Source organism: Gracilinanus agilis, chromosome 3 (genome assembly GCF_016433145.1).
Source record: "Gracilinanus agilis isolate LMUSP501 chromosome 3, AgileGrace, whole genome shotgun sequence".
NCBI lineage: Eukaryota > Metazoa > Chordata > Mammalia > Didelphimorphia > Didelphidae > Gracilinanus > Gracilinanus agilis.
In genome coordinates, this window is record NC_058132.1 from 650010388 (window position 1) to 650024687 (window position 14300).

At 42.7% G+C, this 14300-nt stretch overlaps 1 protein-coding gene across 1 annotated transcript in view; it reads left to right on the forward strand.

Annotated features, from left to right (window-relative positions):
* The window catches only part of KIF1A (kinesin family member 1A), a 164583-nt gene that overhangs the window by 113404 nt on the left and 36879 nt on the right, over window positions 1-14300 (forward strand). The window contains exons 29-33 of the mRNA XM_044669519.1: window positions 1676-1731; window positions 6704-6812; window positions 8445-8511; window positions 9648-9732; window positions 12341-12446. Coding sequence (XP_044525454.1) covers window positions 1676-1731; window positions 6704-6812; window positions 8445-8511; window positions 9648-9732; window positions 12341-12446 — 423 coding nt within the window. The remainder of the gene's footprint in view (window positions 1-1675; window positions 1732-6703; window positions 6813-8444; window positions 8512-9647; window positions 9733-12340; window positions 12447-14300) is intronic.

A 14300-nucleotide genomic window follows, 5' to 3' on the forward strand; every position in this document is an offset into this window, starting at 1 on the left:
GAGAGAGAGAGAGAGAGAGAGAGAGATGGAGAAGAGAGAAGAGAGACAGATGCAGAGACAGAGACAGAGACAGAGGGAGAAATGATAGAAGGACCAAGACAGAAACAATGACAGAGAAAGGAGAAAGAAACAGAGAGAACATAGGTAATTTAGTCTAAAGTTGGAAAGTATTCATCAAGAAGCTATTTTTGTTCCTGAGAGTTTTAGGGTCCCTGTTCTACAGGCCATCTAAGATGGACCTTTTTATACTCATCCAATTGGTTGATTTTACAAAGATAAGACTCCCAGGTAGAGAAGGATGTGGAATTTCCAAACCAAAAACCTGACCATGTCCTTTCATTACTCAAAAACCTTTCTAATTGCCTCTGGAATAAGATCCTCCTTTTAACACTTAAAGCCCTTAGAACCATGGCTGCCAACTTCTCCAACTTTTTTCCTATTTCTGCCCTTTGAACTCTATTCATTGTAGCCAAATTGGTTTATTAGTTGTTCTTTAAATTTAATATTACCTCTACTGCCTTTGTGCGCACACACACACACACACACACACACACACACGCACGCACGCACACACACACACACACGCTCGCACACACACACGCACACACACACACCCACAGTACACCTAGAATGTATACCTCAACAATGTCTTGATGAATCTCTTTTTTTCTTCTTCAAGTCTTGGCTCAGGTTCCACTTCCTCCATGAAACCATACCCAACTTCTGCCCCTACCTCCTGGTCGCTAGTACTTTCTCCCTTTCTCAGAATAATTTTTATTATTTTATCTGCCCATATGTTGCATCCTTCCCATTAGACTAGTATGGAGGAAGCTAGGATGATTTAGACCCTGAGGAAAAAGCAGCCAAAAAAGACTTGCTTTTAAGTTCCTCCATAGACTAGGAGCTCTTTAAGAGCAGAGATTTATGGGTTTTCCCTTCCCCAGTGCCTAGTACAGTATATTTTATAACTCTTCATTGAAATGTGGTGAATTAAACTGAGTTCCTGGAAGAAATGTGTTTTGAGAAAAATGTCAAGAGAAGGAAATAAATAGAATCATATCCTAATTCTCAGATTTGAAGCAACTGAAGCAACATTCTTGACATTAGGAGGCAGCAATCATAAAGTCAATTCGTAAACCAGTTTATTGAGCCCTGATTAAAGAGATAGTGAGCCTTTCTGAGGGCAGAATGAGGAGCAATAGGCAAAAGTTGCAAAAAGACCAATTTGGGTTTGTTATCAGGAAATGCTTCCTCACAATAGGAGCTGTCCATAGGTGGTCCAGGCTGACTAGGGAGCTAGTAGAAAATCCTTCATTGGGAATCTTCATTAAAAAAATCCTGAGGAATATGTCATAGCAGAAGCAAGGTATGTGGAACTCAGCATTAGATTCCATTAACAGCAGATCAAGCCAATGTCAGGGACATCAAGACCCTAGACTGGTCTCAATGACCATTCATTGGGATTATCCTAATGGGAATTCCTTTGTATATGGGTTAAACTAGATAACCAAGAAGGGGGTCCCTTCCAGTACTCAGATTCAATGATTCTGTGATTCCCTATTGATAGAGGTATTTAAGCAGAAATTCTCATTAGGCCTCATTAGGCGTCAACACCTAAGTTTTCTTTCGAGTCTCAAGACTGTGGTTTTATTCACATGGCTCTTTTTGTCCACAGCCCTCTACGACCATCAAGACGCCATTTCCCTCGGGTCATGCCACTTTCTAAACCAGGTTGGTAGCCTTAACACTCTCCTGTCACTGGTCCTGCTCCCCCACTCCCAATTCGTTCTATTTTAGGTCCAACTAGCCTTCAAGTCATGGTGTCTTCCCAGGAAGAATTCCATCTAGAAATACATATTAACATGAACATGGTGCTCTAGGTATAGTCAGAGTAATTAATGGACTTGGGGGAATACTTGTGATGCCTCTAGGCTAGGGTATTGGTTTACTTACTTCCACATTATTAACTTAGTAAAGCAGGAAATTAGAGTGGAGGGGATTGGGTTAAATAAGTACTTCTTGGATCACCTTTCTAGCATGTCTCCCTAGTCTTTCCTACCTGTCCTGAAGGTTATTTTCATGGAGAAAGTATCTAGAAGAATCAAGATGAAAGTAATCCAACTGAGCCTGGAGAACTCTCAAGAGTAGGAGAACCCAGGATGGATAATTCTCTAGTTTGGGATTTGGAGTTGTCTGAGGGGACATTGCCCAATGACTGGGTGGTGAATGGAATATAACTTGGAATCCTAGAAAGAGAGTTTGAGACTGACATTAAATTGCAGACATTGCAGCAAAATGAAAGTAGCAAGGAGCCCAAGACACCAGTCCCACTATAAGGACATAGACTGTTCTATCCAGTTTTCTTCGAGGAGTAATAATTTCACAGGCATATTAAGTAATTCTAGGGTGGAAACAAAGGCTGAGTTTTATCTTGGATGTATTCTATTCCTTTAAATCCCTTCCCACTCCTGCCAGGTTGATATTGCAGGGAAGGAACAGCAGAATGGCTAGTTATGAAGATGAGTTTGCTGTTCTGCTTGTGTTGTAGCATCCCTGAAATGATTCCCCGCTTCTCATAGAATTCTGTGGGGCGCCCATGCTGCGGCTAAACCATGTTGGCAGGATATCTTTTATTTTGTTTTGTTTTTCCTCTGCTACACAAGATGGAGAAAAGGCCTTTGGATTGCTTAAGCATTGGATGCCAGGGACACTGGACAGCCGCATGCTGAGTGTGCTCTCTGGCCATGCCCTCGTAGCTACAAGCATGGCTTCTTCCTTGTTGCTGAGAGAGGGCAAAGGGTCCATGTCTCATCCCTCACAACCTATAATGGACGAGGTTGTGAAAAAGGCTCAGAAACCTGGTTGGTGCCTTCAATGAGCCATGGAAGAGATCTCTGTGCTTTGCAATTCCTTCCATGAACATTTCCTGGGAAGTGTTTCATTGCAGTGATTGGGAGGCAGGGTAGGTGGAGATCAGGGTTGGACTACATTCATGGAGCAGGTTGGGCAAGTGCCAGGGATAGCAGGACCGGACCCTAGGTGGGATTTCCAGGGACATTTTGGTGCCCATGTTCTCAAACTCTACTCCTGGAAAAAAGTACTCATAGATTTCTCCATGGGCAAATGTTCTCTTGCCTTCAAGAGGTAGTCCAACTCTGGTGGAGACTGATTAACTGATTCTTGAGCTGTTGGGGTGTTTGCTCTTACCTCCATTCTTCCTCTTTAGAGTGAATACTAACTAATAATTCAGTCAATACTAACGGGATCCAAATGAGTTGTGTTTCCTTTCACCATTCCTACATAGCCAAAGGCCTGAGTTTTTCCCCAAGTTGGGATATGGGTCTCAGTACCTCTGAATTTTCTCTTCTGGTTCTTTCCCCAGTCTTGGTCCATTTCCTTCCATTTTCAGTACCATCTGGGAGCAGAAGTGGCAGAAATGATCTTCAAACACTATGTCAGCATCTTTCTAGTTCCTCCCTAATTGTTATTTCCCTAAGGTGGATGGAATATCTATAGGTATAGCCAGCTCTAGGATCCAGGCACAAAAGAAAGCCACCTGGCCTAATCTTCTTTCTTCCCCTTCTCATCTTCCTCTTCTCACTTATTCTTCATCCTTCTCCATGGTTCTTTCTCCTTTCCCTCCCTTTTTCTTCCCCTTATTGTATCTACCTAGACCTCTCATTGAGCCTCCCTCCCTTACTTCTCCCAATAGTGTCTCTGTCTCTTTCTTTCTTTCTCTGACTCCCTTTCTATGCCCTTTTTGCATCTCTCTTATACTCCCTCTCCCTTTCTTTCTCCATGTCTCTCTATACCTTTCCCTCTGTCTCTGAGTCTCTCCACACCATCCTTCTACTTCTACCTCTCTAGTTCCTTTGTCTTCTTTGTTCCTCTCCACATCTCTCCTGTGTTTCTTTCTGTCTTTGCCTCCCTCTCTGTGTCTATATACCTAGAAGCATTTGTCTTTGTCCCTAATTCATTCCTTTCCTTCTTTTTCTTTCTCTCAATTTGTTCTTCATTCTATCTCTGTCTTTTCCTCTCATTTCTCCAGTATGAATGCCATGGCAAGCACTGAGTAGGTGCTTGTTGTAGATTTCACCATTTACGAATGGACTGTGTCCATCCCAGCCCAAGGACTTCATTCTTCCATTCCAGGCCTCTCTAAGATTTCACTTTCAAACTCATCTTTCTCTTGGCAATACTTCCTCAGCACTCCAGAGCTTCTTACTCTTTCACCCTGATTTTGTTACATAGTCACTAAGAGACATTGCCCACAGAGAAAATAAAGAATCACAATAGCTTGGATTTCAGAGAAAAACTGTTCTTTCAGAGAAAAACATGAGCCTTTGTCTCTAGTAGCAGGAGACATGGGGGACGCGGAGGGAGAGCACCAAGATGTTAAATGAACTTTCTTGTTTCAAGGGCATTGCTTCCTATAACACCTCAGTTACCCTCAGTGATGCCAGCATTGACTTTGAGCCTCTAAAGGAGAACACAAGGAGCCATCATGGTCTAGCACTGATCAATAAGCCACTTCCCAAATGAGAGCCACTCTAAGAGGGCCTGTTGTCCTGAAAGATGCCAAGATAAGCTGAGACAGTTGTTTGTCCTGGCTAAAAATGGGCCATCTCCTGTGTTTGTGTCCTCAAACCTGGGGTGAAGGTTTGTCCTCAGAATTTTGTCATCAGAAGCAAAACAGAAAGTTTGAAGCCCGTGCCTTAGCTGTGACTTACTAAAACACATTCTGGTCAAAGTTAAAGTATGTCAAAAGGGATAAGATGTTTGGGGCATCACCCAGAGCTGCAATGGGAGAGTCTGAGACAATTCAGTGCTGGTCATAGAACATTAGGCTTAACACTAGATCCAAATCCAAATTCCACCTCACTTCTTTGGGCCTCAATTTACTTATATTTCAAATGAGGGAGGTTAAATCAGCTGATTTCTAAGGTGCCTTCCTGCCCATTTGATCCTTCTGGGATCCCAGGGGAACTAAGCCATTGAGGCAGACAATATATGTCTTTTTCTGGGCTCACAATGACACAATGAAGGGAACATAGCATTTAAGGCTAAAAGAGACATTTATCTAGTTCTACTTTCTCTTTTGACATATAAGGGAACTGAGTTTCTATTAAGTAAGTAGAGTGACTTACCCAAGGTCATACAGGTAATTAGTAACAGAGCAGGATCCAAAACTGGATCTTCTGACACCAGACTCAGTTCTTATTTCTCTACACCAATAAAAAAAAATAGACAAATTTCCCACTGTGAAGAGTTCTTCAAATGGGACAGCCTACATTCAGTCCCGGAGCTGCTTGAGTTGGGTATCCATTATTGCTCCCATAACAAATTTGAATTCATTCCAAACAAGTCTCTTAAAGGGCCCTGCAATGGCCATTTCTTCCCTCATGCACCACTAGACTTCAATCAAGTGATTCCCAACTCACTGCAATAGTCTATCCATCTAGGGCCTCCCATATGATCCAGCTAGATTCCCTCTGACATTGGGAGTTGCAGCTTTGAATTGTTGGGCCTTACTGGACTTCCCTGGGGTTTTTTTGAGTTCATAAAAGCAAGAGAGAAAGCGAGAAGAGTCCAAAGAGGAAAGCTGTGGCAACCAGGGTAACGTAGAAAGGAGACAATTAAGAGAATGATTTGAAATTTAGCAGGTTCTAGATTGAAGTTAGGAAGGACTATGGCGAGAGTAGCACCTCTAATGCCTTCATTTAATTCATGATTTAACTCAATGGTTCCCAAACTTTTTTGGCCTACTACCCCCTTTCCAGAAAAAATATTACTTAGCCCCCTGGAAATTATGAAACTATTTATTGAACTCAGAATAGAATGTAATACAAAAAAAAAGTGTGGCCATCACCGCTTCCTGGATCACTGCAGCACCCACCAGGGGGCAGTGGCGCCCACTTTGGGAATCACTGACTGAACTATCAACAAGTTTTGTGAATTAGTTGAGGTAACAGCGTTACTAAATAAGAAAGATGTGATTCCAGCCTGAATTGAGCACACCTTCACCTCCCACACTGCCTTCTTCCTATTATGAACTAGGGTGGTGTCCATTCCCCAGGGGCTTCATAATGCTCTCCTCTCTGGCATCATCTAGAGAGGCTGTAGATATCCCTCTTCCCTTTCCCTAGTTGGATGTACACATGTGCCTGGCACATAGTAAGAACTTAATAGGTGTTGGTTGTTTGATGATTGACTGATTAGGATCAGTGTGAGCTTTCTCTCCTAGTTCTATCTGTCAACGTTAATGGTGCATGTTCTGTGTGCAGAGTGGTGCTGGGCTGTCCTGGGGGGAGCCAGGGGACTTGATGAGCCTTGATTCTAGAGGGAGGCAATCACAGTAAAGACAGGGGTCCGTGCCTTCAAGGACTTGGCACTTTGTGTTAGGCTGTAAACTCCTTGAGGGACAGGACCACTGTCTTGCGTATTTTCATTTCTTCCTCAGACTTTAGCACGAGGTTTTACTTTACAATTGAGTTTAAAACACTTTTGCTAAAGAAATGAGCCAAATTCCCTGGTTTCTTCATTGTCTTTCTCCTTTCACATGCATCCCACAAATGGGCCTATACATGAATGCTGCCTTCTGTTTCTTTTCTGGGTCATGCTGAGAGAAGGTCCTGCAGAGCTTTAAGACTGTTTGCTAAGCTTTTGGTTGTAACCTACAATTACATTTTCTGGCTCTCTCTAGTGCCTGCTACCAAGCTGAGCACCCTCACCCGTCCCACTGCTGGACCCTGCCACTGCAAATATGACCTACTGGTATACTTCGAAATCTGTGAGCTGGAAGCCAATGGCGAGTGAGTTATGTTTTTTATTCAGATGGATCCTGAGAAAACCACCAGGTCCCTATTCCACTGACTTTAGGGATAAAAGGAAGACTGGTTCTGACCTCAGAAGACCCTGCCAAATATTAGCATTGTCTTTGATGAATCTGTGGTCTCAGTCTCAATGATGTGGGAGCTCTAGCCATAATCCAAATCTCAGTGCACTTAAGAGCTGAGGGACAATGAACAAGTTCCTTCCTTTCTCTGAACCCTAATTTCCTTTTTAAAAAGGGAGTAATAAGTCTCATATCACTTCCTAGTTAAATTGTTAAGAAGAAAGTCCTTCATAAATGTTAAAGTGCCAGGCGCAAATGAGACCAGAGAGAATGTTAGCTCCTTGACACAAGTACTGTATCTTTTGGCCTTTATCTGCCCAACACCTAACATAATGCCTGGCACCCAGTAGGTACTTAATAAATTTCTTTTTCTTAATTCTTTTCTTTCAACCCTTACCCTCCATCTTAGAATCAATACTGTGTATTGGTTCCAAAGCAAAGGCATGGTAAGGACTAAGCAATGGGAGTTAAATGTCTTGCCCAGGATCACCCAAGTAGGAAGTATCTGAAGTCAAATTCAAACCCAAGACCTCCTGTCTCTAGGCCTGGCTCTCAATCTACTGAACCACCTCATTGCCCCCTAAATTCTCAGTTCTTTAGGACCCTGTTATAGAGAAGGCAACAATAGGGAAGAACTACCTAACATTGAAGACCTGCCTGCCATGTTCTTAAGAGATGCATGATAAATTACCATGTCTATACAAAATGCCATAATTATTACATGGTTTATGCAAATCTTTCTATTTGATTCAACAAACATGATTAGACACTAAGAAGCTGAACCCTAAGAGGTCCTTCACCTGCACCTGAAAAGTATTTTCTGATCTTCAATAGCAATGCCTTGTATCCTTGGTAATATGGTTATTCTTCCACCAACTCCAAAAAATTCGTAGTTTTATTCCTGGGCTTTAAACCAATTGGCTTCCTGATCAACCTACTATGAATCCAGCAGCAAATACATCAGAGACTGCCCACCCACCCAAATGGGCCTGCTGGTTGACCTGCTTATGAAAAGGAAGTACTCAAGTCAAAGACTTAGTCCTCATCCAGAGAGGACCCAATTATTTTTTAATTTAAAGTTATGAATTACACAAAATTGGGTATTAATTTATGTGTCCTATGAACATATAGTGATGTGTCATGCATCAAGAATCTCATGGTGAGCCTGTAACATGGTAAGGTTCTTGTTCTCTATGGCACCATTATAATGAAATCCTTTGGTTACTCATTGGGTCATCTACTTGGCCCATGATTTAGGTCAGAAAGTGGAGATGATAAGGGTACTTATGGGAGTCCCAGGGATGTTGTCAGGAATATACATTTAAAGTGATGATTATTGGTTGTTACTGTTATTTTAGTGGGGTTTCTTTATACTAATGAGACTTCAGATAAAATCAGTTCTTTCTGGGGCTCAGTTTACTCACCTGTAAAACAAAGGGGCTGGAGTACATGCCCTCTGAGTACCCTTCTGTCCCCAAATCTATAATTCTCTGATCCTCTGGCTCATGAAAACGTGGCAGACTCTGTTTCATGTTTTCTTCTCTTCCAGCTACATTCCAGCTGTTGTTGATCACAGGGGAGGGATGCCATGCCTTGGAACCTTCTTACTTCATCAGGTCTGTACTTCTATTCATCTTGAGCCGTCCACTCCCCACCCCAACCCCATACATGCTTCCTGCCATCCTTTTTAGCCATAACAATAACCATTCGACTTTCTCCTGGTGATATAGCCTGTCCTTAGCCCTGTACTATTTAATGTTCTTATCAATTACTTGGATAAAGGCATAGAGAGCAGGATTTTCAAGTTTGGGAATGACACACAGCTGAAAAGGGTAGCTAATACACTAGATGCCAGGGTCAGAATAAAAAAAGATAGTTGTAGGCTACAGTAATCTGGTTGAATCATATAAGATTAAATATAACAAGAGTGTATTGGCTCATACTTGAATTCAGAATTTAACTTCAGAAGTATAATATAAGGGAAACCTGACTAGGTAATGACTCAACTAAAATGGTTTCGAGCTTTTAGGGGGCTGCCCACTCAATGTGGGATCCCATCAGTGAAATGTGATGGTCAGACAAAATGAATGTAATCTTAGTCTGCATAGTCCAGAAACAGAAAGGTGATAAATAATCCCACTATGTTTTATCCTGGTCAGACCACATGAGAGTATTTTGTTCAATTCTGAGTTCATTGGGTTCATTGACAAGCTGGAGAGTGTCCAGAGGAGGACAACCAAGAATAGTGGATGTCCTTATCCAGTAGGAGGATCAGTTGAAGGAACTGGACATTTTAGACTGGATAAGAGAAGATTAAAGTATGGGACATGACAGTTTGCTGCCTTCAAGTATTCCAAGAGCTGCCATGTAGATGATGTTATCCTTGTTCTACATGGCCCCAGAGGGCAGATCCAGGGGCTCTAGAAGGAGAATTTAGGCTTGACATCAGAGGGAAAGAACTTTCTAACTGTGAGAGCTATCCCGACACAAAATGGCCTGCTTTGAGATGCAAGAGTCCTTTGAAGGTCTTCAAGCAAAGATTAGACATCATGAAATAGACTGGACCATATGGCCTCCGATTTGTCTTTCAATGCTAAGATTCCCTGCTTCTGTGATGTTCAGTGAGCCTGTTTCCTCACCTATAGATGGTGATAATCCATACTTATTGCTGTCAAGAAATCGTTTCACTGTAGAAACATAAGTTGTGGTTGTGGTTGTCCTCACACTTTTCTCTCTTCTTGATGACTCCCAGGGCATCCAGAGAAGGATCACTGTGACTCTGGTGCATGAAACAGGCAGCCACATCCGCTGGAAAGAAGTGCGGGAGTTAGTTGTGGGTAAGTCTGGGAGCTATCCATGCTGATGAGGGCCCCAACTTTTCGCCTTCTTGTCTTGAATGTTCAAAGGATGCATCTCACTCAAATGCAAGGTCAAGCTATTATCCATTAAAGATGATTTTTTCCTTCCTTCTACATTTCTGATAGAATAGCAGTTAAAATACTGGATTTGGAGTCAGAGAAGATCTGATTTCAAATCCTCGATTTGCCAGGCAATTTGCCAGTACAAATATCATCTCAAACATCATTACAGTTAGCATGGCTCAAACTAGTCGTTTACTTTTTCTAAGCCTCAGTTTCCTCATCTGCAATAAATATAATTGCCTGAATCCTAACATTTTGGGAGAAGAATGCTTTATAACAGGGGTTGGCAACGTATGGCTCTCGAGCCATATCTGGCTCTTTTGAGGGCCAGATATGGCTCTTTCTGCAGGAGCCACAAAATCAATTTTTTTTTAGACGCTGTTACAGGAGCGGCACTGTGAGCACTGGACGGCTCTCATGAAATTACATTTTTAAAAAATGTGGTGTTTATGGCTCTCACGGCCAAAAAGGTTGCCAATCCCTGCTTTATAAGCTTTAAAGCACTGTGGGAGGGGAAGGGGGAAAGGGAGGGGGATCATGCAGGATGCACTAGACTACTGGGAGGAGCCACAATGGGTAGAATGTCATATCACCTATCTTCCAGGGTTCAAATAAGATCATGTTTGTAAAGCACTTAAGCACAGACAGAGTCCATAGAAGATGCTATTATTATTGTCCAAATACTTAAGCTTTTAAGTTTCTCTTTCCTGGCTCCTACCTTTCCTTCGCTCCCTTTCTGTCAAATGGCCTAATAGTCAGAGAATAAACATATACAGCAGGAATACTATTATTTAAATAATGAGAGCAGACAGTACTTTAAATGTATTATTTCCTTTGAGTCTCAGAAAAGCCCTGTATGGTAGGTACTATCGAAGTCATTGTCCCCATTTTACAAAAAGAGAAAACTGAGGCTCAGGAAGATGAAGAGACTTGGTTGTGGTCACCCAGCTAGCATCAGAGCCAGGATATAAACCTGGGTCTTCCTAGCTCCAAATCCAGTCTTCTATGCAGTAGACCATGGTACTTCCTTATTAAAAGAATATTTTCAGCAGATCAACTTGTAAAGCAAAGAATCTGTCTGTAACATCCATGTGACCTCGGTTCATTCCCCTCTTACCCCTGACTTCCTTCAAGCCTTAGCTCAGGTGCCCCCTCCTGCAGGAAGCTTCTCTGGATTCCCTTGTGGGGAGTAGCAATCTTTCTCTCCTCAAATTATCTTCTGTTTCTTGATCCATGTACATGTGGCATCCTGGTCCTTGAGAACAGGGACAAATTAGCTTTCTGTCTTTGTTTCTCAAGCACCTCTATCAGTGCTTGGCACATAGTAGGTGCTTAATTAATGCTTTTTGGATCAGATTAAATCAGATCCTATTTCAGATTTTTGGTATTTTGGTTTTTTGTGGCCAACTTGCATGCCATGAAAAACTCTTGAAGTCAGATGAAATTAGGCTAAAAATTTTAAGGAACTTTGGCCCTAACCCCACCCCTACATTGACCTCTACCTTATTTTCTGTCTTCAGTTCACACTGCCTAAAAATGCACTAATTAGAGTCAGAGGCAGTTAGATATAAAAACTATCATTTTCTACAAAGAATTCATAGGGAAATAACTGTAAAACATTTTGAGGCACTGGAAATGTCCATTGTTTATAGCCTGGTCACCAACTATGGTATCAGAGAATCATAAATCTGGCACCATCAGGAACCTTGGAATCATCTAGGCCAAAACTTCATTTTACAAATAAGGAAACTGAGTCTCAGAGGAGGTCTTGAGCACCTTGAAAAAGAACACATGGGTAGTATCAGATCCAGAGTTTAAATTCAGGTCCTGGACTTCTACCAATTAGATAAGAACATCATTGGGCTGGTGATGACTTAAACTCTTGTCCTGGGAAGAAGCAATCCTAAAGATACTCTTAAAATTCAGTTGTGTTGGAGGCAGGTAGGTGGCTCAGTGGATAGAGAGCCAGGCCTAGGGATGGGAGGATCTGGATTCAAATCTGGTTTTAGACACTTCCTAACTAGGTAACACTGGGCAAGTCACTATTGCCTAGCCCTTACTTCTATTCTGCCTTGGAACCAATACACATTATTGAATCTAAGATGGAAGGCTAAAAATAAAAACATATTTGTAATTACACTTTGAATACCTAAAGAGGTTGAAGGAGAGTTGGATCTGATTCCATCCAACAAGCACTGATTCAGCACCTACCATGTGTATGTAAAGCACTAGGAACACAAATCCCCAAGTGAGGCATCCCCAGCTGATGAGGAGCTTGCATTCACCTGGGTGGATAAAATGTTTTTTTTTTCATTAAATTCAAACTCTGACTCAGCACTGTTCATCTGGAGACCCCAGTAGCATCTTAAGGATGTGCCATGTGTGGCTGGATTAGTTCAAATCCCCAGAGATAGTGTGGGCAAGTGTTATCTCCTTCACTTAGTCACCAGCAACAATGAGGGGGAAGATGCCATTTGTGCCTACTCTTCCCTGAGATGATCTGGGTTTATGTTGTATCCTTTAGGTCGGATCCGGAACACTCCGGAAACAGATGAATCCCTCATCGATCCCAACATCCTCTCGCTCAACATCCTCTCATCCGGCTATGTCCAGCCTTCCCAGGATGATCGGTGAGTTTTCTCTGGGATCAGCCCCTGATTTTCTTTTCTCAACCTCTAAAGTCACTCTGAATAACACCTCCGGTCACTGGAGGTGATTGAAGACCGCATGCATCGTGGATGCCTCCCTCACTCCCTGACAGGGGACCGCCCCGTCAGCCTCCTTGCTCCCATGGTCTCCTTTCTCTGGGACCTCCTGCTCCTTTCAGAAAGGATGAGGGCTGTAGGGGTAGGTGGTCTGCCCTCCAAAAGATACAGCAGGAGGTCACTGAGCATGGAACCACTAACACACAGATTATTTTTCATGTGAAATAAATACAATGTAATGGGGGGTGGGACGAACTAACACCTTGGGAAGCCAGGATGCACCTGGTAGAGGAGGAGGTGGCTCCTGAGCTGAGCCTGGAAAAGGCCTGGGGATGACAGGAGGCGGAGGGGAGGAGGGAGGCTATGGAACACTAACAGCCTGCTGCCCTGATACCAGCACTGCTGATCTGTCCAATGCCTGTTCAGGCTCTCTCCTTTTCCTAACACTCAAAAGCCCATCAGCCCATTCTACGGGATAAAGCCAGTTAGATGCTCTGCTGGCATTTCCAATCATCCTTGGTGAGAATGGTCTGTTCTGGGGGGGATTTTTGTAATTCATCACTATCCATTCACTGAGAACCAGTTAGCAGCAGCCAAGAGCTGGTCCAGAGAAGCAACTAAGTTGATGGCAAGTAGGGAGCTGATTATGGAGATAAAAGGTTGTGGGGTTGGAAAGAAAGGCTCAGGGCAAACCTTTATGAGAAATCAATCAACAAACATTTGTAAAAAGTACCTACTATGTGCCTGGCACCCATTGAGGCAAAAATAAAATGGTTCCTGCTCTCAGTGGGCTTCCATTCTATTGGGGGAACCCATATGTAAACAGATAATAGGCATGGGAGCTGGAAGAGGGGGCATGCACTGACCAAAGAGGGGATGAGGTAGCAGATGAATCTGGCCCTTGAAGGAAGCTAGTGATAAGAAGCAGGAAAGAAGTTGGGGGACTCTATCCTCGGCTTTTGCAGAGGATCCGTTCAAAGCATTCCTTGAACAGAGAGTCAGCATGAGTAATGGAAAGCCTGACATGTAGTAGGCAATTAATAATTGTTTGTTGACTGATTGGTAGTCCAGGAACATGAGTACAAAGCAAGCCAGTAAATAACTGAAGCCATACAAAGAGGGCACTAGACACAGGAGCATTTAAGTCTATGCTAATGGAACCCTGTCTCATGTCATTGTCATCTGTACTTGGCCTCGGCCCAAATTGGAACCTTTCTGGTAAATCGGAAGAAAAGATTACTTTGGAGTTACAGGGAAATGAGGGTAGGTGAAATTGAGGCTGGAATCATTTTTCATTTGTCAAAGCAGAGTCAGGAGACCTCTGAGAAACTCAAAAACAGGTGACCCCAAAGTCCTAAAACTCAGGCAGCCAAAACCTTGGTTTGGTGAGTAGGGAATTTTTTAAAAGAGATTTTCATTGGCCCTAACCGATATTTTGTCTTCTAGGGTTTGGGATTGGGGCAGGGTATGGCATATGCAGAACAGAGATCATTTTGTGGTCTGAGGGGGGCTTTTAAAGGAATTAGAACCTAATGTCTTCATTGTCACATAACAAAAAAAGTAACACCATTTCTAGGAGAACTATGTCTTCTCTATTTCCTGACTTCTTTGTGAGCCAGCCAAATTCATACTGTTAAGAAACCAGGGAGGCACTGACTCAGATCCTTCTGTGAGTCTTCCCTCATCCAAAGGTCTGCTGATCAGGAGGGTGCTCACTCAAAGGGCTACCCGTAGACAATGAAGGGTAATGAGGGAGGGGAGATCTAGTCTGGGAATCTA